The sequence below is a fragment of the Cornus florida genome, unplaced genomic scaffold (assembly GCF_030987335.1).
Source record: "Cornus florida cultivar Cherokee Brave unplaced genomic scaffold, ASM3098733v1 CherokeeBrave_3.0.0_Hap2_Chr08, whole genome shotgun sequence".
Classification (NCBI taxonomy): domain Eukaryota; kingdom Viridiplantae; phylum Streptophyta; class Magnoliopsida; order Cornales; family Cornaceae; genus Cornus; species Cornus florida.
Genome location: NW_026775578.1, coordinates 84,563,956 through 84,589,815, shown reverse-complemented (window position 1 = coordinate 84,589,815; position 25,860 = coordinate 84,563,956). Strand labels below are relative to the sequence as shown.

The 25,860-nt window shown below is 38.8% G+C and overlaps 1 protein-coding gene across 2 annotated transcripts in view; it reads right to left on the bottom strand.

Annotated features, from left to right (window-relative positions):
• Positions 1-25,041, bottom strand: part of LOC132268239 (NAD(H) kinase 1) — an 88,289-nt gene extending 63,248 nt beyond the window's left edge. The window contains exons 1-4 of one of the 2 annotated variants that reach the window (XM_059769057.1): positions 24,895-25,041; positions 23,027-23,174; positions 22,778-22,897; positions 5,149-5,301 (exon numbers count right to left, since the gene is read on the bottom strand). In XM_059769057.1, the coding sequence (XP_059625040.1) occupies positions 5,149-5,301; positions 22,778-22,897; positions 23,027-23,174; positions 24,895-24,930 (457 nt within the window). In that variant the 5' untranslated portion in view covers positions 24,931-25,041. The remainder of the gene's footprint in view (positions 1-5,148; positions 5,302-22,777; positions 22,898-23,026; positions 23,175-24,894) is intronic. The other variant, XM_059769058.1, reaches the window with a different exon arrangement.
• Positions 25,042-25,860: the final 819 nt, after the last annotated feature.

Sequence of the window (25,860 nt, the reverse complement as noted above, 5' to 3'; positions counted from 1 at the left end):
AGGTTGTGAAGACAGAGGGGTGGAGTGGGTGAAGGATAACATTGATAATGTGAGCAGTATTTTGGGACTATCTTTTTACCCAGATTAGGAGAAGGCTCGTTTGGTGATGCATTCAATTGTGGAGGGAAAGAATGGGGAGGATGTTGGGAGTGTGACCAGAACAGGTAGAAAGAAGAAGATCAGATAGAAAGAAGTAACTGTTATCCCCGTGGAGAGGGGGAAGGGAGGTCCGAGGCCTGATTTATGATTTCTGATATTAATTATGAGGGGAAGAATGGGATGGGGAGGGAGAGAAGCAGTGAGAGGGGAAAAGGGAGAAGGAGAGAGGAGGGGTCATCTATTGGTTTTTAATGAAGTGCCGCATCATTTCGTGGAATGTCCGAGGGCTTAATGATTCGGACAAAAGAAAGGTGGTCAAATTGGCAGTGAGGAAGTGGGGTGTTCATGTGATATGTTTACAGGAGACGAAGATGGCGTCTATTTCAAACAGGGTGGTCAAGAGTCTATGGGGTGGGAGGTTTATTGAATAGGAGGCGTTGGATGCTGTTGGGACATCTGGGGGTATTCTGGTGATGTGGGATAAGAGATGGGTGTCAAAAGCGGATGTGTGGTGAAGGAGATTTTCCATATCTTGCAGTTTTACTATGGAAGAGGATGGGTTTCAGTGGATGTTCTCGGGTGTGTATGGTCAGTGGATGATGGGGAGAGGTATCTTCTCTGGGAGGAATTGGGATCTGTTAAGGACCAGCGGAGTCTTCCGTGGTGTGTGGGGGGAGACTTTAATGTGGTTAGATCCCCTTTGGAGAGATCAACAGGAGGAAGATGGACTCAGACTATGGTACAATTTTCAGAATTCATTGATGGCCAGCATCTTCATGGTTTGCCTTTGGAGGGTGCTTGTTTCACATGGGTTAATGGCAGAGAGTCCACTACTCTCTCACGCCTGGATTTCTTATTTCAAGAGATTGGGAGGAGAAGTTTCCGGATGCAACTTAGGCAGCCTTGGCTAAACAGACATCAAATCAGATCGACATTGGATTGTGGTGGGTTAAGGTCTAGAATCACTCCTTTTCGTTTCGAAAATATGTGGCTTAGGGCGGATGACTTCCAGGGGTTTGTGAGGTCTTGGTGGGAAGGGAGTGTGGTGTCTGGGAACCCGAGTTTTATTCTTGCTAGAAAGCTTGGGGTGCTGAAAAAGGAGATAAAAAGGTGGAATAAGGAGGTATTCGGGAATCTCGAGCGGAGGAAAAGTAGGGCTTTGGCGGAAATTGCAGAGATTGATCGCCGGGAAGGCATGGGTGGTATTGATGATGAGCAGAGAAGTAGGAGAGCAGTGTGCTAGGGTGAGATTGCTAAGATTGCTGTGTCGGAGGATATTTTGTGGCGACAAAAATCTAGAGTATTATGGCTTAAGGAGGGGAACAAAAACACTAAGTTTTTCATAGGTTAGCTAATGCCCATAAGAGGGGTAATCACATAGGGAGGCTTACTGTGGATGGGGTGGTTTTAAGTAGGGAGGATGATGTTTGCAGGGGGATTGCCCGATTCTATCAGAGGTTATTTACGTAGCCTGTGTCTACGAGACCCCGGCTGGATGGACTAAATTTTGATAGGATTTCTGAGGCAAACAGGGAGGGTTTGGAGATTCCGTTTTCTGAGGAGGAAGTGTTAAACGCGTTGAGAAATTGTAATGGGGAAAAAGCTCCGAGTCCGGATGGTTTCACTGTGAGGTTTCTGTTGGAGAGTTGGGATGTGTTTAGGGGTGAGGTGATGGGAACTTTTCATGCTTTTCATACTCAGGGGAGATTTGAGAAATCTTTGAATGCATCTTTTATAGCTCTTATTCCGAAGAACAGACTTGTAGATGTGAAGGACTTTAGACCTATTAGTTTGTTGGGATGCATTTATAAATTAATAGCCAAAGTTCTTTCTTTGAGGCTGAGGGTGGTTTTGGAAGAGGTTATTTCGGAATCTCAGAATGCTTTCATAGGGGGGAATCAGATTTTGGATTCTGTACTTATTGCAAGGGAGTGTGTGGATGATCGATTGAGGAGTGGGGTTCCGGGGGTTTTGTTTAAGTTGGATGTGGAGAAAGCTTATAATCATGTTAGTTGGAGTTTTTCATTATACTTGATGGCAAGGATGGGTTTTGGGGAGAAATAGAGGAATTGGATTGAGTTCTGCATTTCTTCAGCGAGATTCTCGGTGTTGGTGAATTGAGTCCCGATTAGTTTTTTTTTATAGTTCGCGAGGTTTGCGTCAGGGAGATCCATTATCCCCATTGTTGTTCATCATTGTGATGGAGGGGCTTAGTAGATTGATGGGGCTTCATCAGGGGTTTTAGGGTGGGAAGGGATGTTATGCATCAACTGAAAATTTCTCATTTGTTGTTTGCTGATGATACTCTCGTCTTTTGCGACGTTAAGGTGTCTCAGATGAGATATTTGAGGTCGATGTTGATTTGTTTTCAGGCAGTCTCGGGGTTGAAAGTGAATGTGAGGAAAAGCGCTTTGATTCCAGTAGGTGAGGTTCCAAAGATTAAGGAATTAGCTTCTGCTGTTGGGTGTGGAGTTAGTTCTTTTCCGATCTCTTACCTGTGTTTGCCTTTGGGGGTATCTTCAAGGATTGTAGGTGTTTGGGATTCGGTGGTGGAGAGGAGGCTTGCGGAGTGGAAGAAGCAATATTTATCAAAAGGGGGGAGGGTTACCTTGTTGAAAAGCACTTTGTCGAGCATTCCCACATATTATTTATCCCTTTTCCAGATTCCGTTATCGGTTGCTGCTTGTATTAAAAGACTCCAGAGGAATTTTTTATGGGGAGGTTTGGGGAATGAGTTTAAGTATCATCTGGTTAGTTGGGAGCAGGTGTGTAAGCCTATTAAGTTTGGAGGAATTGGGATTAGGCGACTATTGCCTTTTAACAGGGCCTTGTTAGGTAAGTGGTTGTGGAGGTTTGGTATGGAGCGGGATAGATTGTGGAGGAAGGTGATATTGTGTCGTTTTGAGGAGGAGAGGGGGGGTGGTGTTCGGCTATGGTGTCTGTACCTTGAGGTGTTGGTGGTTGGAAAGACATTCGGAAGGAATGGAATGAGTTGTCTAAGCATATCAGATTCAGAGTTCATGATGGTAGGGAGATTCGGTTTTAGGAAGATGTGTGGTATGGAGACTAGACATTAGCATGTTCTTTTCCTAGATTGTTTAGGATTGCGGTGGATAGGCATGCCTTGGTGGCTGACTGCTATCGTCTTGATAGCGGGAGACCAGTTTGGGATATGTTGTTTCAGCAATCTTTTCAAGATTGGGAGATGGATGATGTGTTTGGTTTTTTAGAGCTGTTGTATAGCCAGGTGATCCGGGGAGGAGGTAGGGATTCTCTAGTTTGGATTCCTTTTACTAGGGGAATGTTTAGTGTGAGATCTTTTTTCGGATGCCCGGTGGACTCGGATGGGGTGGTATTCCCGTGGAAGGTTGTGTGGCGCACTAAGGCGCCATTAAAAGTGGCCTTTTTTGCTTGGACAGTTATGTGGGGTAAATTTTGACGTTGGATAATTTGAGAAGGAGAAAGCTTATCACGGTGAATTGGTGTTGCATGTGTAAGTGCAATGGACGAGTCGGTGGATCTTCTTCTCTTACATTGTCCAGTGCCAGTTAATTGTTGGAACCTTTTGCTAGGTTTGTTTGGAGTTTGTTGGGTCATGCCTAGATCTACGAGAGGCCTGATGGACACCTGGAGAGGGGGTTGGGTGGGAGCACAGGCTCGAGGATTCTGGAGGATGGCGCCTTTGTGTCTTTGGTGGTGTTTGTGGAGAGAGCGAAATAGAAGATCCTTTGAAGGAGAGGAATCTTCCATCACTGTTCTGAAATCTTTTGTTATTAGCTCTCTTTGTTTTGGGGATTTGGGTAGACTCTGCTCTTCTGCTAAGGAGACTATTGAGTTTTTGGCTTCCTTGGGGCCTTAGGGTACCCAGGTTTTTGTGGTTTCTTAGGGATGTGTTCCCCGTTTGAACGTCTTTTTTAATGAATTATTTATTTATCAAAAAAAAAAAGCAAACAAATTAATTGATAATTTGGAAAGTCGTAGATGCTTTGCTGGAAAGCTGTTATACTTCAGTGTGAAATGACCTGGTATCTTTTTTGTTGTTTGGCTTTCGGTCAGCTTATGTGGAACCGAGACGAGCATGAGCAGATTGTGTGACACTATCTTAAGGGAGCACTTGGCAAGGGTCTTTTCTTTAGTCCTTCTAGTTCCCTTGACATTGTGGGGTTTCTAGTGCAAACTGAGATTATATGGATGAAAGGCCTATTTCTGGCTATTTGTACTTTTGTTAGTGACAACCTAATGTAATGGAGTAAGACGTATACAGTTGTGGCTAATCGAGTACAAAGGCTGAGTACAAAGCTAGAAATTTCAAAGAAACAGCACAACATCCATGGGAGCTGGATAACATAACAGTAAGAAAATCTATTATCTATTATAGAAAAGAGTGTTTTGTGGAAATCCATCCATACAAGTACAAGACAAAAGGGAATATAAAAGACTCACATGTAGGAATTACTGAAATTCGATGAAAATATAATGAAAGCAAACAATAAAAACAAAAAGACTTTAGAAACCAAGAATCTGAAAACATATACCATGTGATCTAATCATGAAACCATCCACCTCCCTCCGAATTAGGAAAAACAATCCCAACCAAATTCACTTCTTTTTAGTCCAAGTACAAGCACATAGATAAGATAGCCAATTTTCATACCTTATGTTAATTTTCATGAAGAATAACCACCCATTATTAATTTTAGTGAGCATTTTGCAGTTCTTTTCAAGGAGCTTTGCTTTCTAAACCCTACTAAAACCATCAAATTATTTATCCATAACCCTGCCAAAGTTTCTTCTCTGAAAACTTGCAAAACTGTAAATCATGATCAAACTCATCCACCCTTAAACAGTGTTTTCTTTGGTACAACCTGCCCTGTCATAGTTTACTTTGCTGTGGTCCACACCATTTCAGCAGTTTTGGAATACCGTTAGCTTTCTGAAAGTGACGGGTTTCATAAAGAGCAAAAGGGAATTTTGCTTTCTAAGAAAAGATGTGAAAATGTCCTTATTGGAGGCATCATCATGACTAATAATTATAAGTTAAGCAAGTACCTTCAGATACTTGCTCATTTCGTCCATTCCAACCTTCCCAACAAATAATACATGGTAGAAATAATCTTATAATTCCCACTGCATTATCTGGAGAAGCTTCAGTCAACCAGCTCCGATGATTTGCCCGAATCTCATTGCCTGGTATTGAAATACCTATAATCTGATGATAATGAGTCCAATTATGATTAGAAAGCTCTCCAAAACGAAACGCATAATCCAAGTTTTCATAACTAGCTTAGGATGGTTCCAGAACAAGGACACAAGGCAACTTAATACCAAAAAGAAAAATTCTCATCCAGAAGGCCAAAGGTTCTCTAAATTGACAAAGTGAACTTTTAGAGCAACTGCTTCAAAAAATAAATAAATAAATAATAATAATTCTCAAGCTTTGCCAATTTTGAAGTAAAATTGCCAAAAAGATATGATTTTGCAATAATCATTCTAAGCCTATTAAAAGGTTTGTACAGATGTGGAAATTAAAAAAGTTTGAAAGATACATCAAGTCAATAAATGAGAAGAAAATTGTAAGTGAAGTAAAATTTAACGTATATGACAATCTGAACAACTACATAAGCTAGGTACGAAGGATGCAGAGAAAGATGTGTGATACCTTTGTAGGATAAGGAAAACAAAAAGTAAAGGCAGAATTGATTATGATCGATGTACAATAGGAAAAAAGATGTGATCAAAGATATATGGAAAAGTTCTTGTTAATCTAAACCTTGTACAAAGACCGCGTATAGGAGTACTTAGTAATTCTTGTTAAGTAAGAAATGGGAGCATAAGACAAATGGTGGAAGAGTTTTAACAACTAACTTCAATGCAACTAAAAAATTTAACACGATCATAAAGAGTAAGAATATGCCAGATATATAGAGAAGACAATTCTCCAGGACCTATATTACATAACTGAAGTTGAGCTAAATTAACTTCCTTTGTAATACTACCATGAAGTCTACATATAAAAAGAGAGAATTAGTAATTAAGATTGAGAAATTTGTATCAGAAGGTAGTTACTAAAGGCTCATGGCAAATTAAGGGGACAAGGCTCCTGGAGTCAAAATGCAAGGTGCAACATTAGCTGTGGGCTTTAGGGAAGTAAGGTGAGCATGTGATACAAATGCACATCTAATATGGTTATAATAGAAAGAAAAAATAATAATAAATATAAAATAAAATTATAAAAATGAACTGACCAAGATGAATGAATTATTTTTTTTTTTTGATAAGTAAAAAATATATTAGAAAAACATTCAAAAGGGGAAAGTGTCCCTAATACAAAAAAACGAAAGAGCAAAAGCCAAACCTACGGACCAACAGAGTCCAATAGAACAAAAAAATCATCAATCCAGGAGCAAGCGCTGCCTCTAACATAACAAAAAAGAGAGCGAAGAATAAGAGACTTTAGGTTTGCAAAAGACGATTCATTTCCTTCAAAATTTCTGTTATTTCTCTCTCTCCAAATACACCACCAAACACGATGTGGTGCAACCCTCCAAAAATCACGAGCATGACCAGTAACAAGGCATCTTCTCCAAGCATTAATTAATAGGAAAGAGTGCTTAGGCATTACCCACTGAACGCCAAAAATACTGAATATGAGATTCCAACAATCAGATGCAACAGGACAATGCATAAGAAGATAGTCCACGGACTCACCATCAGTTTCACAGAGACAGCACCAGTTAACAATGGTATTAACTCTCTTACGCAGATTATCCAATGTAAGAATTTTCCCCCAGGAAGCAGTCCAAACAAAGAAGGCGACTCTAAGAGGAGCTTTAGAGCGCCAAATACACTTCTATGGGAAATTATGTCCAATAAAATTAGACAAACACAAGAACATGGATCGAACTTCGTATCTACCAAGAAGAGAGGGGGTCCACAAAATGTCATCACAACCTCTGCCAACATCCTTCTGTCTATACAACAAGTCCAAAAGGACGCAAACTTCTGCTATCTCCCAATCCTGAAAAGAACGCCTAAAACGCACATCCCACGTAACTCCACTATTATCAAGATCATAATAGTCAACTACGTAAGCATGCTTATTCTCGGCAATGCAAAAGAGATGAGGAAAGGAAAGAGACAACAACTGGTCACCACACCATAAGTCTTCCCAAAATCTAACATTCATACCATTACGAACCTTGAACCGAATATGGGTGGAAAACACATCCCAACCTTTCCGAATGAACTTCCAAACGCTAACGCCCCCGGTAATAGAAACAGGACTAGAGGACCAACCTCCACTTTCCTCCCCAAAACGACACGAAATAACTCTTCTCCATTGTCGATGACGCTCTTTACCGAACCTCCATAACCACTTCCCCAATAAGGCTCTATTAAAAGGGACCAACTTCCGAATACCTAAACCGCCAAACTTCAAAGGTTTGCAAACCTGCTCTCAATTAACAAGATGATACTTAAACTCCTCTCCTTTTCCACCCCAAAGAAAATCTCTCTGAATTTTTTCAATCCGTTCAGCAACAGAGCACGGGATTTGAAGCAAAGATAAGAAATATGTGGGAAGGGATGAGAGGGTGCTCTTAATAAGAGTGACCTTCCCCCCTTTCGAAAGATACTGTTTTTTCCACCCCGCCAATCTTTTTTCATTCCTGTTAATCACCGGATCCCAAGTCCCCACTCTCCTGGAGGAGATTCCCAAAGGTAATCCCAAATAAGGGAGTGGAAAAACACCCACTCCACACCCAAGAACAACAGTTAAGGAGGAAATATCATAGACATCCCCCACTGGGACAAGCACACTCTTTCCAACATTAATCTTAAGACCAAACACCGCTTGGAAACATGTAAGAATGCACCTCAAATACCTGAGTTGGGAAACATCAGCATCACAGAAAACCAAGGTGTCATCTGCAAACAACAAATGGGATATCTCAATCTGATTAGCAACATCTCTGTCAACTGTGAACCCCCTTATGTAACCCAGATCCTTTGCCCTTTTCATTAATCTACTCAATCCCTCCATAACAATTAGGAATAGAAAAGACGACAAAGGGTCTCCTTGTCTCAAACCACGCGAACTCGGGAAAAACCCAGCAGGAGAGCTGTTCACAAGCACAGAGAACATGACGGACGAGATGAAAGATTCAATCCATTTTATCCATCGATCCCCGAACCCCATTCTCCGAAGCAAGTAAAGAAGAAATTTCTAATTCACGTGATCATAAGCTTTCTCGATATCAAGTTTGCAGAAGACACCAGGAACTTCACTCTTCAACCTGGAATCGACACATTCTCCTGCGATAAGAACGGAATCTAAAATCTGTCACCACCACCAAAGGCATTTTGTGACTCTGAGATAATTCCATCCAAAACATTTCGCATTCTAAGAACGAGGACCTTGGCAATAAGCTTATACATACATCCCACTAAACTGATTGGCCGGAAGTCCTTAATTTCAGAGGTGTTGCCCTTTTTAGGAATAAGAGCAATAAAAGATGCATTCAATGATTTCTCAAATGTGCCATAAGAATGAAAATCCTGAAAAGTGCCCATTACCTCATCACGCACCACCTCCCAACTCTCCTTAAGAAACCGCATAGTGAATCACCCTGGAGCTTTATCACCATTACAATTGGATAACGCCTTAAGAACTTCCTTTTCAGAGAATGGAACCTCAAGCAAATCACTATCCAGCGTAGAAATAGCATCGAAATGCAAACCGTCAAGTTTTGGTCTCCATTCCAAAGTCTCGGTATAGAGCTGCTGATAAAAAGAAACAATTCCCCCACGCACCTCATCTTCTTTCCACAACTCTGAACCATTCACATGAATACGCCCAATATTATTGTATCTTCTATAAGCGTTAGCAAGCCTGTGAAAGAATTTAGAATTGCGGTCACCTTCTTTGAGCCACAAAGCCCGAGATTTCTGATGCCACGAAATCTCCTCCATAGTAGCAATCTCAGCAAAAGTCGCCTGACAAGAAACTCTTCTAGAGCGTAGAGACTCCGTACCTTGCCCTAACTCATCAAGACGATCAAGTTCAGCAATATCAGCCAGGACTCTATTTTTCTTCCATTCAAGATTCCCAAACACCTCTTTGATCCACTTCTTAAGCTCAGATTTGAGAATCGAAACTTCTTAGCAAGCACATTGCTGTTAGAGCCTGTAAACGTTGCTACCCCCCACCAGGACTGGACCTTCCCTTGGAAGTCCTCAGCTCCCAACCACATATTTTCAAAACGAAATGGTATGCGTCTAGATCTCATACCTCCACAATCAAGAACTAAGGACATATGACCAGATGTGACTCTAACCAAAGCTGCCTGAGTGACATCCGGAAAATTCTCCTCCCAATCTCCAGAAATCAGGAATCTATCAAGCCTCGATAGAGTAACTGGGTCTCTGCCGCTAAACCAAGTGAAAGTTGCCCCTTCCAATGGCAAATCAATAAGAAGGTGACCATCAATAAAGTCAGAGAACTGGGTCATCTCCGGGGACCACCTCCCCTTTGTGGATCTCTCAAATGGAGACTGAACTGAATTGAAATCCCCGCCTAAGCACCAAATGTAGATAAGTTCCATAATGTAGCTAAGTTCTTGCCAAAAAAAGGGTCTATCACAATCAATAACGGGTCCATCAACTCCAGAAAAGACCCAACTGAAGTTATCATCTTCCATCTGAAACACGCATGACAAAGAAAATAGCCCTTTCTAGAAATTCATTCTGGACATCCATCTGCGATCCCACATAATAAGAATGCAGCCTGATGTACCAGAGGTGTTCAAGGCATCCCAATCCACGAACCTACTTCCCCAAAGGCTTCTAACCACATCATCAGAAATAGAAGCCAACTTGGTTTCTTGCAAACAAATAACATGGGCATTCCACTTCCTCAAAGCAACTTTAACCACCTTTCTTTTGTCCGGATCATTTAATCCACGGATGTTCCATGTGATAATTCGTATCTTCATTGAGAACCAAAAATAATCAGTGCCCCTCCTCTCTGCTTCCCACTTCTAGTCCTTCCCCTTTCTTTATTCACCCCATCCTTCCCTTCATAATTGACATTGGAAATAAGGTTCTTAACCTCCTGATCTCCTTTCCGATGTGCATGTTTCCTATTTTTAACAACTTTTGTGCTTTTAAAGGTCTCTGAATTATTGTTTCCCGCCACAATATCATGAAGAATGGAATGTGTTCGTTCATCATCTCCTTCCGAGGAGACACCCAAAGCTTCACTAACCTCGCCAATATTATCAAGCACCCAATCCATATCCATATCGTTAATCGTCTCTAAACAATCAGGGTGCACAGTTGCTAAGGGTTCCATAATGTCCACATCAGATTGATCAATATCCCAGGCAAGAGGACAGATCTATTGAGAAGAAAGCTGATCTTCAAATTCCTCCCCTTTGCTTTCAACACTGTTCTAGTACAAGTTTAATTGCAGATTCAGCTCTGTTCCAGGGTCATCTGTAAAATTTGTAATCAAATAATGGGTGTAATTCGTCCCAGTCATGGAGGGTAGACCATTTAAGCCTTGTAAAGCAACACAGAGCTTACGTTCGTTAAATAAGTCACAGCTAAATCATCTGTCAACTTAAAATGAAGGTCTCATCCAACACATACTGTCACCCCGTTAGAACAACCAATACTTCTGGACTTGGTCATTGAAGACAATGACTCTACAGCCCGTGGAACAATAGCCTCAGAAAAACCCCTCTTTTGATCCAAACGATCCTCCACACCACCTTCAGCGTTACCCATCACCTCACACGAAGAAGAGGTAGAAGATGAGCTCTTAGAAACAAAGGTCAAACCTGGAGAAGGAGAAGGAGAACGTGCTACCCATTTCTGTTTTTCAGTACGAGTCCATCGAGTACCCTGGCGACTAGCTGAATCAACCGGCCGTCTCCAATTTTCTTTCTCAATCCGACGCTGAAATGAAAAAGAGGAGAGAGAATGATTTTGGGCTTGAGCTTGAACCTGGGCTTGTTTTGGATTTGGTTCGTTAAGAAAGGAAACAGAAAATGAGTTGGGTCCTCTAAAAATCCGTCTTTTTGTGTGGGCTGGCTTAGGCCCAAAATCAGGCTTGAACTTGAGCCCATTCCTCCCAGACCCAAAATGACCTTTAGTTTGCCCTGAACCCCTCCGGCCCAAATCAACTTTAGGCCAAACTGTGAGGCCCAACCCAACCTCCTCACCAACCCTTGTAGATAAGGATAGGGACGAATCTGGAAATGAGCCTCCACGAGCGCCACATGTAAAGTTATCCTTGTCAGCTGCAACACGCATGACCGACGCGTGTCGTCTACTTGATCTTCCTCGCACAAATTTCACCGCCCGTTGAAGCTCTCAGTCTTTCAACCATTGTTGGATCTGGTGCGTCCCTTCCTTCCCTTTGTTAAGAAGCGAATCCCATCCTTCCTCCATCATATGATGAGTCCCATCGCTGCCTTCAAGACTCTCTGTCGAAGGAACCAACTCCGACGCAATTTCTTCCCAGATCGCCACCTTGTAACAGAAAGTATCATCATTAATAAACACGAATTGCGGACAGGTCGATCCTATTCTCACTGTAATCCGAATGCTTTCAGCGTCCCTTGTTTCATCAGCAACAACTCCCACAAATCCGCCACACAACTCCCCTACTTCAACAAATAAAGCATGACACCATAGGTGAAGGGGAAGTCCAAACATCCGGATCTGTTTAAGACCTTTGTCTCTAAGGACGCCGCAACAACCAACCCTAAAAGACCACACATCGATCCGCAAGGTTGCAGAACCCCATTGACGCCGGCCTTCCTTCAACACACGTTAAGCTTCTGCCTGAGAAGGAAACCTAAATAGGAGCAACGAATCAGATAAGGGAGTAACCCCCACTCCACAGGACGTATTCCATGCTCTCGCCGCCCATTCCTCCACTCGATCACATCCCCCAACTTCCTTGTCAAAACAACCGACCAAGCAAGATGAGAGAACTAATTTCCTCTCTCAGTGAAATTCTTGGAATCCTTGCAGTTTCTAAATAAGATTTAATCGCAAACTAAAACCAAAAAAAAAAAAAGTCACGATTGCCTTGAAATCTCCCCTAGTGGGATGAAATCGCCCATAGAGACGTCAAATCTTATGAATGAATTTTAAGCACATTGATTTAGCAGGTTAGCTAAATCAGTGATAATTTGTGGATGCACTTAGTTAAATCTATGCACAATCGAAACAATTCAAAACATGAAATACATAACTAGTTAAAACTAGATGCATTAAAAGAAATGGATTAAGTACGGCAAATCTGGATGTTCCTACGTTCACAAACGCCAATTTAGTTGAAGATGTAAAGTCCAGTGTTGGGCCGACAACAATACAAGTAGTTTTTAGCATATTAACTAAAACTAAATCAATCCGCATATATACTTTTAATATGCATATGCATCAACTGAATCAAAAAGTACTAGAAATGTGCAACAATAAAAGATTTAAGTATATAGGTTTCAAACATTGATAATGTTATCATGAGTATTCAAAAAACAAGCATCACACACATTTAATGCAATAAGTGAAGCATAAGCTCCTGTATTCTTCCACTAAAAAGAAAATGTGATTAAATGATGACAAATAAAAGCAAGCTTCTTTCAATCAAGGAGCCTACTAAAAAGGTGCATGAGGGCTCTATGTGCACCTGCGTCAAGGGGGCCGCATATAGTAGCCTGAGATGCTTCAACTTAGTCTTGACAAGTAGGGTTTTTCAAGGGCATATGTGTTCCTTTAGCAACTATGGTATTAGAGTCATTTGGTGCTTCATGTGATGATAAAGCAAGGTTGGTTGCGAAAGGCATCACTCAATGCGATGGCGTTGACTATGAAGAGACTCTTTCACCAGTAGGCATGCTTAGGTCTATTCGGACTCTTTTAGTCATTAGTGCTCATTTTTACTATGTGACATGGCATATCGATGTCAAGATGGCTTTCTTGAATGTCCATCTAGATAAGGATGAAACAACCAGACGAATTTGTAGCAAAGGGTCAAGAGCATCTAGTCTGCAAGTTGCATAGGTCCAATTATAGACTTAAGCAAACATTTCGGAGTTGGAACATACATTTTGATCAAGTAATCAAGTCTTTTAGTTTCGATCATAGTTGTTAAAGGCTTAAGGCGCACAAAAGCGCAAATGCCTCCTGGAGTCTGAGGCGCAAGGGGCAAGGCGAGGCGCGCGCCCGACTGAAGCAAGGCGCACGCTGAAAAAAAAAAAACCAAAACCCACCCAATAAAGTATTAAAGATGCAATATTATATATAAAGATGTAAAAGTCAACTAAATGAATTACTTAAGTTAAATATTCAACATAAAGATGCCAAAACCAAGTAAAGTCCAATTCAAAGTGTCTACTTGAATTAATCTTATTGTGCCCAAAATCATAATGTTTCTGCATTTTGCTGTCATTATTACCAAATAAAGTCCAATTATAAAGATGCGAAAACCAAGTAAAGTCCAATTATAATGTTACTGCATTTTGCTGTCATTATTACCAATTCAAAGTGTCTACTTGCATTAATCTTATTGTGCCCAAAATCATGCAGAAGGTTATGTATGATGGAGAAAGATCAAATTTTGTCTTCACCTTAAAGTTCAACATCTTTCTGATACCCACATGCACAAAATTGTATATACAAAACGCAAACAACAATCTTTTTATTGCCACGTAGTATGAAATAAAGAACAGTAGTTACAGTACATAACAAACACAGACAAAAAAAAAAAAAAAAAAAAAGAAGAAGACAATCTTAAATAACAACTCCAACTCTACAAACAAACTTAACTCTTTCAAAATTTATAAATTTTCTTATTTATTTATTTATTTATTAATGTGATAAAAATAAAATAATAAAATAAAAAGAAGAGCTGCAGACAGTCCAGAGTCAAGACTCGAGAAAAAAAATAATAATAATAATAAAATAAAGATAAATAAAAAAATAAAAAGAAGAAGAAAAATAAAAATAAAAAAAATCTGCCAAACTCGACTCGGCCGAGAGAGCCGAGAGAAGAAAAGAAGAAGAAGAAAAGAAGAATAAAAAAATTTGCAGAGTCGCAGAAGAGAAGAGAAGAAGAAGCAAATCTGAGAAGAGGACGAGAGAAGAAGAAGAGAAGGAGAGAAGAAGAGAAGAAGAAGAGAGAGAAGGAGAAGTTAGAGAACTTACCGGCAGAGTCGCAGATGTAGATCCGACGCAGATCCGGCAGATCTGACTTCCGAGACCGAGAGTCCAAGTCGTTGTTGCCTCTGTCGAGTCTGTCTTCTTTCCTTTGCTTTTTGTTTTCTTTTTTTATTTTATTTTTTTTTTTTTTAATGTTGTAACAATGTAACTTATAGGTTTTCTATTCAATTAACTAATAAAATAATATAATATAAATAATGATAATATAACAATACATAAAAAAAAATAAATAAACAAACAGAACTAAACTAATAAAAAAATTGCATTTTGCAAGCAGGCGCGCCTTTGGGACGCCTGTAGCCTGGCGCCTGTTTGGTAAAGGCGCACGCCTGCTTTACTCCCTACGCCTTTAGTCACTAAAGGCGCTGAGATGGCGCCTGGAGGCGCCTTGCGCCTCAGGCGCGCGCCTTCGGCGCCTTTAACAACTATGGTTTTGATCAAAATGTGGATGAACCTTATGCGTACAAGAAGATTCAAGATAAAGTGGTAATCTTTTTAATTCTCTATGTTGATGAAATACTAATCATTGGGAATGATGTATGGGCATTGTCAACGACTAAGGTACGGTTGTCCAACTAATTTGATATGAATAACTTGGAAGAAACTAATTACATCCTTAGGATTAAACTTATGTGAGATCGCAAGAGAAGGATGATAGGGCTTTCTCAGGAAAATTTGGTGTTGTATGTGTAAAAGGGATGAAAAGTGCGTGGATCACCTTCTTTTGCATTACCACGTGGTTCACTACTGTTGGAACCTTATCTTTGGTTTGTTTGGAGTCCAATGGGTAATGCCTCGGTCTTCGAGGGGTTTGATTGACGCTTGGAGGGGTTGCAGCTTAGGGGCCGTGCTCGGGATTTCTGGAGGGCGGCTCCCCTTTGCGTGTGGTAGTGTATTTGGAAGGAGCGGAATAGTAGATCTTTTGAAGGGGAAGAATCTTCCATAAGGGTTTTGAAATCCCATATTATTAGCTCTCTTTTTAGTTGGGTGATAGGGAGAAATTGTTTATCTATAGACGAATTTGTTGATTTTTTGGGTTCCTTGGGTCCCTAGGACCTTTCTTTGGCTTCGGCTCTTGTATAGTTCATGGGATGCGTTCCCCTTTTTAATATACTTTTACTTATCAAAAAAAAAATATTGCAATGCAAGATTCCACGAAGGGTTGACCCTTCAGACATGGAATCCTTGATCAGCGTCCTAAAAAACACCCGAGGAAGAGGAAGCAATGAAGGTGATGCCATATGCTTCGGCATTTGGTAGTCTCATGTATGTTAAGTTTTGCGCTAGACCAGATATCAGTTATGCAGTTGGCATAGTAAGCAGATATCAATCCAATCCTCAAAGGAGCATTGGATAGCAGTAAAGCGCATTCTCAAGTATTTGAGAAAGATAAAAGATTACATGCTAGTTTTTGGAGGAGATGAGCTAGTTCCAGTTGATTACACTGATTTTTATTTTCAATCAGATAAGGACTACAAAAAGTCAACCTCTGGCTATAAGTTTAAGCTTAATGAGGGTGCTATTAGTTGGAAGAGTTCCAAGCAATCTTGTATTGTTGACTCTACCATGGAGATTGAATATGTTGACGCATCGGAGGCAGCTAAGGAAGTCGTATGGTTAAGAAAGTTCATCATGGATCTAGAACTTGTACCTAATACTAGCTCGTCAGTTGTCATTGTGAGATATATTTTTTGGGGAGTAAAGATATATATATTTTGTAATTGGCTAATTTCGTTATCAAAACAAGTCCGATCAAGTTGTAATTTTTCGATTCAAAATTTCAAGATTGAAGATCGGATGCGGATATGAAGAAGTTCAAGTGTTCATGTTTTAATACACTCCTATATGATGAGAACAATGCGTTAGGAAGTTTTGTGAGTGTGTGAGAACACTTAGGAAGTTTTTAAGGGAGAAATTACATTCTACCCAAGTTGAACTGGTTCAAGAATTTTCGAATAGGTTTAACATCTAAGCGAACAAGTTCAACATCTAAGGATTTTTGGAATATTCAAGACTAGTCATCTTGAACTAGTTCAAAGAATCCTGAACCAGTTCAAGACTTGCAGATCTGTTTGGTAACTTCAGTTTCCTCATCTGTTTTGATTCCTTTTTGGACCAGACTTCCTTCTAAAACCTATACACGAATTTCACTTTTTTTACAAGTAGTCTTAGGTCTTCCAAACTTCTATATAATGCCTTTTTCATTCAATATTGAGGTATGGCTTTGAGGAACAAAAATTCATTATTTTAAGAAAGCCTTTAAAGAGATAATTTTCAGAAAATCAAATCTGATTATTCTAATTTTATTTTTGAGAGCGCACACATATATTCATGAGTGATTTAGTAGTGTTGTTCTCTATCTCATCGGAATTAGAGCTTAATTGAAGATTCAGAGATTCCGAAAGAGCAGATTTATTTCTTCTACATCAAAGTTCAGATCTTGAAGAAAGGGGTGAAACGATTATACTTTGAAAGGGTCAAAGCATTCGAAGAGTGTTATTTGATCTACCAACAATCATTCTATAGAGATCAAGAGTAAGCCTGAGGTCAAGAGCTGTTGGACAGGACGTCGCAAAGCCAGAAGATTGTCAGCAATTGGTGTTTGGTAGATCGATAGGGTGTGAACCTGAATCAAAATCCAGTGTATTTTGTTTCAAACATAGTGGATCGGTTTACTTTGGACTGCACAATCCATGAGGTTTTTTCCACAACAATTGGTCTATTCTACCAATTGGGGTTTCTTCGCTAAAAATCCTGGTGCCATCTCTCTAACTCTACTTGCTTTACTTTTTAGTATTAAATTTGTGATTGTGGATGTTTAATTGATCTTATTGCTTAGGTAATTTAATCAATCACAAAAATTGGGCAAGTTGACCTATGAATTTCATCTAGGTCATTAAAGGAGTTAATCACAATTAAATCAACTAACAGCTTCCGCACCGCGTAAACTCACAAATTGGCATCAGAGCGGATTACTCAATATATTGAGTAGATCATATTTGTTGATTAGTTGTGATTTTTGCATCATGTCTGAAAACTCATCTTCTGTTAATGTGTTGCCTTTACCTTCTGTTTTTTATTCTGTCACAAGCATGCAAATTGAGTGGTCTAAGTTTAAAAAGGATTTTGAAAATTTGTTAGAGAAATTGAACCTTGTGGAACTTGATAGAGTTAGAAATTTCTGTCTCTAATAAAAATTTGGAAAAAATTGGCCATACAATTTTGAATCTTCTTCACAAGGTTGATTTTCTGGAAAAGGAGCTTGATCAGGTAAAAAAGTTTAATAAATCACTTGAACTTAAAATTGATAATTTAAGTAGTGAGTTTGTTAAATCAAAATAGTCTTTTCAGAAATTTGACACTGACACTTGCAAATTGATAAGTTGAAAGGAATAGTTAAGAATATTAGTAATAACAAAGAATTGGCTTCAACTTCAAAGGATTTGTATTTTCAAATCTAAAGATGTTTTTGTGAAAGTTGAAACCAAGCCTTGTGTTATCACTAGCTCTCCCAAACTTATTTCAACTTGTCATTTTTGTGGTTAAAAAGGGCATATCAAGTATAGGTGTCAGAAAATAAAATTTGAAATTGGAAAGAAATTGAAAAATCTAGAGAATTCTAATAAAAAGAAGAGAATGAAAAAAACTTCTGAGGCTTGTGACACTTTGCCTAGAATAATAGAGAAATCATTGCATAATGAATCTAAAATAGTTTAGGTAAAGAAAGAGAATTTTAAATGCCTTGTCATGCACACTGCACTTAGAGCACTAGGTCCATGTGGTTGGTACTTTGATAGTGGTTGCTCTAGGGATATGACAAGGGATAGAACATTGTTTACCACTTTTAAAGAATGCTCAGTTGGAACTGTTACTTTTGGTGATGGTAATACTTCTAGTGTAAGCGGTAAAGGTAAGATCAAATTTTCAGGAATTGGGGAGTTAAAAAATATTCTATATGTTAAAGGTTTAGCTGCTAATTTGTTGAGTATTAGTCAAATTTGTGATGAGAAGTTTCAAGTTAATTTTACTCAACAAGGGTGTTATGTAACTAATGAAAAAGGTGAATGTGTTTTGAAAGGAACTAGAACTTCTGATAATTGCTATATTGTGTTTTCAGATCCTTCACTTGTATGTTTTTCTGCACTTACTGATGAGGCAATTTTATGGCATAAAAGAATTGGTCATGTGAATTTTAATAAATTGGTGAATTTGTCTAATAATGATCTTGTTCGAGGTTTGCCTAAATTGAAAATGCCTAAGAATGAAATATGTGGTCTGTGTCAATTAGGAAAACAAACTAGAGTGTCACATAAGAGACTTATTCATAAAGTCACTTCTCGACCTTTAGAATTGATTCATATGGATTTGATGGGTCGTATAACACCAGATAGCATTGGAGGAAAAGATGCTTGCTATGGTTGATGATTTTTCTAGATTTATATTGATTGCATTTTTGCGAGAAAAATATGATGCTTTTGTGAATTTCAGGTCTATTTGCCAACTAATTCAAAATGAGTAGGGATATCGAATTACTCGGATTAGGAGCGATAATGGAGGTGAATTCGAACCTAAGGAGTTTATTGAATATTGTGAAAAGTTTAGCATTAAGCATGAATTTTTAGCACCAAAAACACCACAACAGAATGGTGTAGTGGAAAGGAAAAATAGGACAATAGCAGGTATGGCTCGTACTATGCTTCATGAGAATCAGTACGCATTGCTTGTCATATCCTAAATAGAGTTTATCTTAGGCCTAGAACTAGAAAAACTTCATATGAATTGTGGTATAATAGAAAGCCCACTGTTAAATACTTTAGAGTTTTTAAAAGTAAATGTTATACCCTTAGAGATAGGGAACACTTGGAAAAATTTGACTCTATGAGTGATAAAGGTGTATTTTTGGGTTATTCACAAACAAGTCAGGCTTATAGGGTCGTTTTTAATCTTAGAACCAAAGTTGTTATGAAGTCAACAAATGTTGTGTTTGATGATACAAGGCCTAAGGTAATCTCTACTTAACTTGATGAGGAATTAGAGGTCACCACTGATGAACCTATAGGAATTCCTGCACCTTCTTTAAACATTACCACATCTAGTAGTTCTAGGGTTTGATCGAGTCATCCAGTTGACAATGTAATAGGTTCATGGGATAAACCGGGTACTAGGAGTACAGTCCATAATCAGTTAGGACACTCATGCATTGTAGATGATATAGGACACTCATGTCACATGACTCAGTTTGAACCAAAGAATGTTGATGAAGCTCTTCAAAGTTCTGATTGGCTTATGGCTATGCAAGAAGAGTTGCTTCAATTCGTGAAAAATGATGTTTTGGAATTAGTGCCTCGACCTAGTGATGTTAATATCATAGGGATCGAATGGATTTTTAAAACAGGTTGAAGGAATTGATTTTGATGAGACTTTTGCACCTGTTGCTAGACTTGAGTCTATTCAACTTCTTTTTGCTCTTGCAAGTCACTTTAAATTCAAATTGTTTCAAATGGATGTAAAAAGTATTTTTCTTAATGGTATTTTGCTGGAAGAAGTTTCTGTAGCACAACCAAAAGGTTTTATTGATCCAGATAATCCTAATTATGTTTTTAATCTTAAAAATGCTCTTTATGGTTTAAAGCAAGCACCTAGAGCATGGTATGAGAAGTTAACTTCTTATTTATTGCACAAGGGCTTTCAAGAGGTGGAGCGGATAAAACATTGTTTATTTTCAGGAAAGGAAAAGATTTCCTTGTTGCTCAAATCTATGTGGATGATATTGTTTTTGGTGCTACTTGTGACAACCTTGTTCATGATTTTGCTAAAAATATGAGTAATACTTTTGAAATGAGCATGGTTGGTGAACCGACTTTCTTACAAAACCTGCCATGTGGCCAAGGTCTTCCATCAATAACATGGTTTGGATTATGACGAGACCTTCAGCCTTAAGGTTAAGCCTACCACTATTCATACTATTCTCAGCTTGGCAATGTCTTCTGAATGGTCACCACGATAGTTAGATGTCAAGAATGCCATCCAGCATGGTTTTCTCCAAGAGACATTTTTTATGATCAGCCCACAGGGTTTGTTGATCCCTAGTGCCTTACCTTGTTTCTAAGCTTTAGGAGGCCATCTACGGGCTCAAACAGGCACCTCGTGCATGGTTCCAGCGATTTAATTCCTTCCTCATCCGGTATGGATTTACACAGAGTTGCGCTGACCACTGTATGTTAGTATTTCAATGCTCTTCTTAGATGATGATTTTATTATTGAATGTGGGCAACATTGTGCTCACTGGGAACACACCATCATTGATCTCATCCTTTATCTCCACTCTTCACACAGAGTTTTAGATAAAGGATCTCGGTCCTCTTCATTACTTTCTTGGCCATGAGGTGTCCCTTTTGCGCTATGTTCTACATCTTTCTCAGACTCGATCAACTGTTGATCTCAGTGCAAACCATGTAGTACCCCCTTAAGTGCCATGACACAACTCCCTGCCCTAGAGGTGATCCAATTTCGGACTCTACTGAGTATCGCCGCTTAGTTGGATCTCTTCAGACTCTTACCTGTCTAGACATTGCCTTTATGATTTATCATGTTGGTCAGTTTATGAGTGCCCCTTGGACCACTCGTCTTACTACTGTTAAGTGCATTCTGTGATATCTCAAAGTTGTTTGGATCTTAGATTGGTATTTCGCCCCTCCTCTGGTGCTTTAGTCGTTCATGCCTTCTCTGATGCTAATTGTGCTGGTTGTCCTGATACTCAGCGTTCCACTTCTAGCTACTGTCTTTTCTTGGGTCCGAATCTCATTTCTTGTAGTGCTAAGAAACAGCCTATAGTTCTTTGTTCGAGTTCTGAATCTGATTACCGCTCACTCGCTCAAGTCTGTGCAGAAACCGTTTGGATACAACACCTTCCACGTAAGCTTAATGTGCCTCCGTCCACACAAGTTATGCTCTACTATGACAGCCTCAGCACTACTCACATGGCATCCAATCCTGTCTTCCATGTTCGTACCAAGCATATTGAACTTGATTATCACTTCATTTGGGAACTTGTTCTCTCTGGTAGCCATTATGTTCAATTTGTTCCTTCTGCTAACCCAGACTGCAAATATCTTCACTAAGGGGCTTCACAAGCATCGCTTTGAGCTTCTGCGTTCCAAACTCGTCCCCCTAGATGGTTAAGTTTGTGGGGGAGTGTTACAAAGCCCCATTAGATTTAGGGTTGATCTTTACATATCTTCTATTACATATGTTTAGATTTAATTATAGGCTATTTTGGACAGCTCCCTTAGACTAAGACTACATATTAGCTTGTATATTTGCATATATTTTGTTACATATGTTTAGGCTTAATTATAGGTTTAGCTTACATTTATCCTTAGTTTTAGGCTTCACTTTTATGTAACAGACATATAAAACCCCTATTGGAATGAATACAGTTGTGGTGAACTTTCTCAATTATTTTCACTTTCATAGGACATCATTAAGTTTGAGGTTGATGGGGGAGGGCACGATACCTGGGTCTGGGGGGGCCTCTTCTTAGGGGAGGTTTGAGATTCATTCTTTGTATAGGAGTCTCACATATGCTACAGGGCCTCCTTTCCCTGGAAGGTTGTATGGCACCGAAAGACCCCTCTAAAGGTGGCTTTTTTTGTTTGGGCGGCAGTCTTGAGTAGCTTTTTGGGATACGTTTCCCATTTGAATGCCTTCTAATGACACTTGTCATCATCACAATATATTCTTTTCTTTTCATTGTGACTGTTTCATATATTTTTGACATGTTTTAGTACAACACATGTCTTAAGACTTTTGTCTCGACAACTTAATTTCTGTACATGTTTAAGTCCACATCTTAGACATATGAACATATATGTATGAGTTAGTGTGTGTGAATGATTCATAACTTATAATAACATAAACTATTATAATTCATAATCTACATATTTACAGTATTTACTATTAAAACTCAATATACTTTTAATATATACTATTACATATTTACATCTTTTTAATTGAGTGGGCCTACGGGCCTGGCTCGTGGACTGTCAACAGGCCTAAATTTCAAGCCATGACCAGCCTACCTAGCTAGCAGATTGTGCCAGGCCAGTCCACCAAATGGGCAGGGCTGCACCCTGAGCTGGTTTTGTGCCGCAGACCATAGGCTAATCCTTACATTCAGTTAAATGCAATGAAGTCCAACCATTGTATCACACTGACATAGTGATTTGGTTAAATGGGTCAGAAAAGAAAGGTAAAACAATTAAGATCTGAGGATGCAAAGAAATAATAACAATCATTTAACAACATATGTGTGTAATGGATATAACATCATCAATAATTTTATTTGCAAAAACCCAATGCGTGTAATGGGTATAACATAACATATACACGTTGAATTGATAGTTAGAGAGATAAGTTAATAATCATGTTGTTTAATCATTAAAACCTTTATTCTCTAACTGTTGATACCGTGCCCTCTCCAATTCATATTTACGCTTCCATTCAGCTGCCTCAGCTTGAGCAGAAGCCTTTGCTTCTGCAACTCGTCTCAATGCCTTTGCAACAGCTAAAATGAGTGAGGAAAATAATAACATATAAGCATCAAGTTGAAAACCTTGCAACCCAGATTCATAGATACAGCAAAAGGTTTCATTGAAGATAAAAATAAAAATCAAGGATTAGATCCAGATCATACTTCTCATAGCCTCTGAGAACTCTATCAGATGATCATCAATTCCCTGAAGAAGAGGTTCTTGAACAAGTTCCTGCACTGCCTTCTCAGAATTTAAGAGTGAAAGTGAATCAACAGAGCAATTATCCTGTTGTGAAACACTAGCATTTCCCTGTTGACAAGAAGCCCATCAAACAATAAGCATAATAAAGAGGCTAGATTGGGGACCAAAAAAAAAAAAAAGAACGAAAAAGACGTCCTGATACTCATTAGAATAAGTTAATAACTATTAAATATATGGTTCGACTTAGACATGAGTTATAGTATGTTCAATAATAAATTTCACATGTAACTGAACAGCATGTAATTTGAATTTTTCCTCGTGCAGCGAATAGAAATAAAATACTAGGATTAATTACATTGACACTCCTGAGGTAAGGCTACTAAGGCCTAATTACAGAATGATGTAATGTTTGGAAGAAACCTACGGAAACACCCGTCAAAGTTAACGGTGTAATGGCAGTAAAAGCACCACGTGAAATGTTAGAAACACCCTCATTTTTAATGCTTTATAAAAAATATATATATCTTACTTAGCAAATGACCGAAATGCCCCTAATGATAACTTTTGGAATGAGTGGGATAACCCTTATTCTGACAATCCATCTCTCTCTCCCTCCATGACTACCTCCAAAAACCTCTCTCTCTATCTCACACACACACACACACACATGCGCACACACAGCAAGAGACGAGACATGTTGCCTGCAGCTGTGCAGTGGGTGGCTGCGGCCATCACGTTGATTCAATTATTTGTTTAACATATAAAAAATGGTCGCTAGAAAATTTACTGATTATTTGGCTAAGCCTACAACTGCCATCTTTTTTTTCCTGAATATAACTGCCATCTTATAAATTAGGAAACCATTGACTTGGTAACTTGCTACTTAAACATAGAAATTCATTAAAGTTTTAACACTACAAAAGAAACAGCATCCATAGGCATCCGATAAACAGCCCCAAGGTTCCTTCTATTCAACACTTGTAGGTCAAGCAAGTTTTCATGTAACAATAAATAAATAACATTAAACCTTAAGTATACAACTTCCACATATCCAATAATATCTTCTTTATTCTTATATAATTAAAAATACAAATGTTTCTCATTTTTTAACAGCATTCCAACCTGACCTAAGGTAACTATAATTAAGGCTGTGGAAATGAGTAATAGTTATTCATACAAAATCTAACTTAGGGTTAAAACCAGTCCCTATAATGCTTCTGATTCAACAAATACAACCACACAGTCCACACTTGTTAGCAGTTAGAGCATTTTGATCCTTCCATGAAATAAACAAATGCAATTCTTGAATTACAATGAATTTCTGAAAATTAAACAATATATATTCCTGAATTACAAAGCAAAATAGACTGATTTTCTTCATCACTCTACTTTGTTATTGAATTAAAACTTCCAATTTTGGTAATTCAATGGATATGTTTATTTTAAGCAAAACAAGGCTCAAATACTACAGTAAACTGAAGATATATCTATAGAGAATAAAATAAAAAATGGATTGAACAAAATGCCAAGTCATGCAGAGGGAATTCACCTTCTACATTATATATGTGTGCGTGTATATATATATGTATTTCAGTCATAAAAAGAAAAAATTAATTAGGGGGCTATCTATGATTAACCACTCAAAAGAACTGAGAATTTGAGTCAGAAAAAAATAAAAAATAAAATAAAATAATAAATAAATAGACGGACTCAAACCCTAATTTCAGGAAAATTAATGAATCCAAACAAATAATGAGGCTGAAGTAAATATATGACAAAATAAATAAAACTAAAAACCCAAAGCTATAGAGAGAGAGAGAGTTCATACATTGGAATTGAGCTTGCTAGGAGACATGTTTCTCATGGAGCTGATACGGAGATAGATCCCCAAGCCGTCTCACAACTGGCGCGACAGGGGAAGAGAGATGTGAGTGGGAAACATGGGAAGAAGGTAGGAAGTAAATTGGGTAGAGAGAGAGAGAGTGTCTAGAGAGAGAGAGAGAGAGTGGTTGGGCCCACACGGAACGCGTGGCGACCGAGCAGAGAGGCGACCGGAGCTGAAGTCTGCATTACGTAATCATTAGATGCAAGAACTGGTCAACTGTACCAAATAGTTAATAAGTGCTGACTCACTGATACGGTCTGGTGAAATTCCCATTCTTCGTGGACTACAGTAAAGATCATTTTAGTCCCACCTGTCTTAATCTAACACGGGAAGCACTAAGGTTGGCTTGGATATGTTTAAAAAAGGAACCCTGTACTTTGTTATTCGGCGGGCGGAGCCCTTCTTTAAAATTCCATCAATTTTTTTGGGGTGGGGTTGGGAATTTTGGGTGAAATGTTTTCATCCAATTGTATTTGGGGCGAGTTGGATTCATTACATGGCTAAATCCAAAATGTAATATTAGACTACTAAATGTGAAATAAATTTGTAATCCATATATTTTGTTGTCAAAACGAATCTGACTAGGTTGTGAATTTTTAGTTCGATTTGTCAAAATTAAGATCGGAAGCAGAATTGAAAGAAGTGATCGTGTTCATACTTCGGTACATTCTGTAATGATGAGAACAATACTTTAGGAAGGTAAAAGAAGGTGTGAGGAAACTTTGGAGTTTCAAAATTAGTATTTTTCAAGTCTGGCCAACTTAAAGAACTGGTTCACGTATCAACGTTGTTTTCCTCGAAAACTCACTTGCCAACTTGAACCGGTTCAAGTGTCAAAAATTATTTTCTTCGAAAGCTCACTAGCCAACTTGAACCGGTTCAACCACTCTGAACAGGTTCAAGATCTTC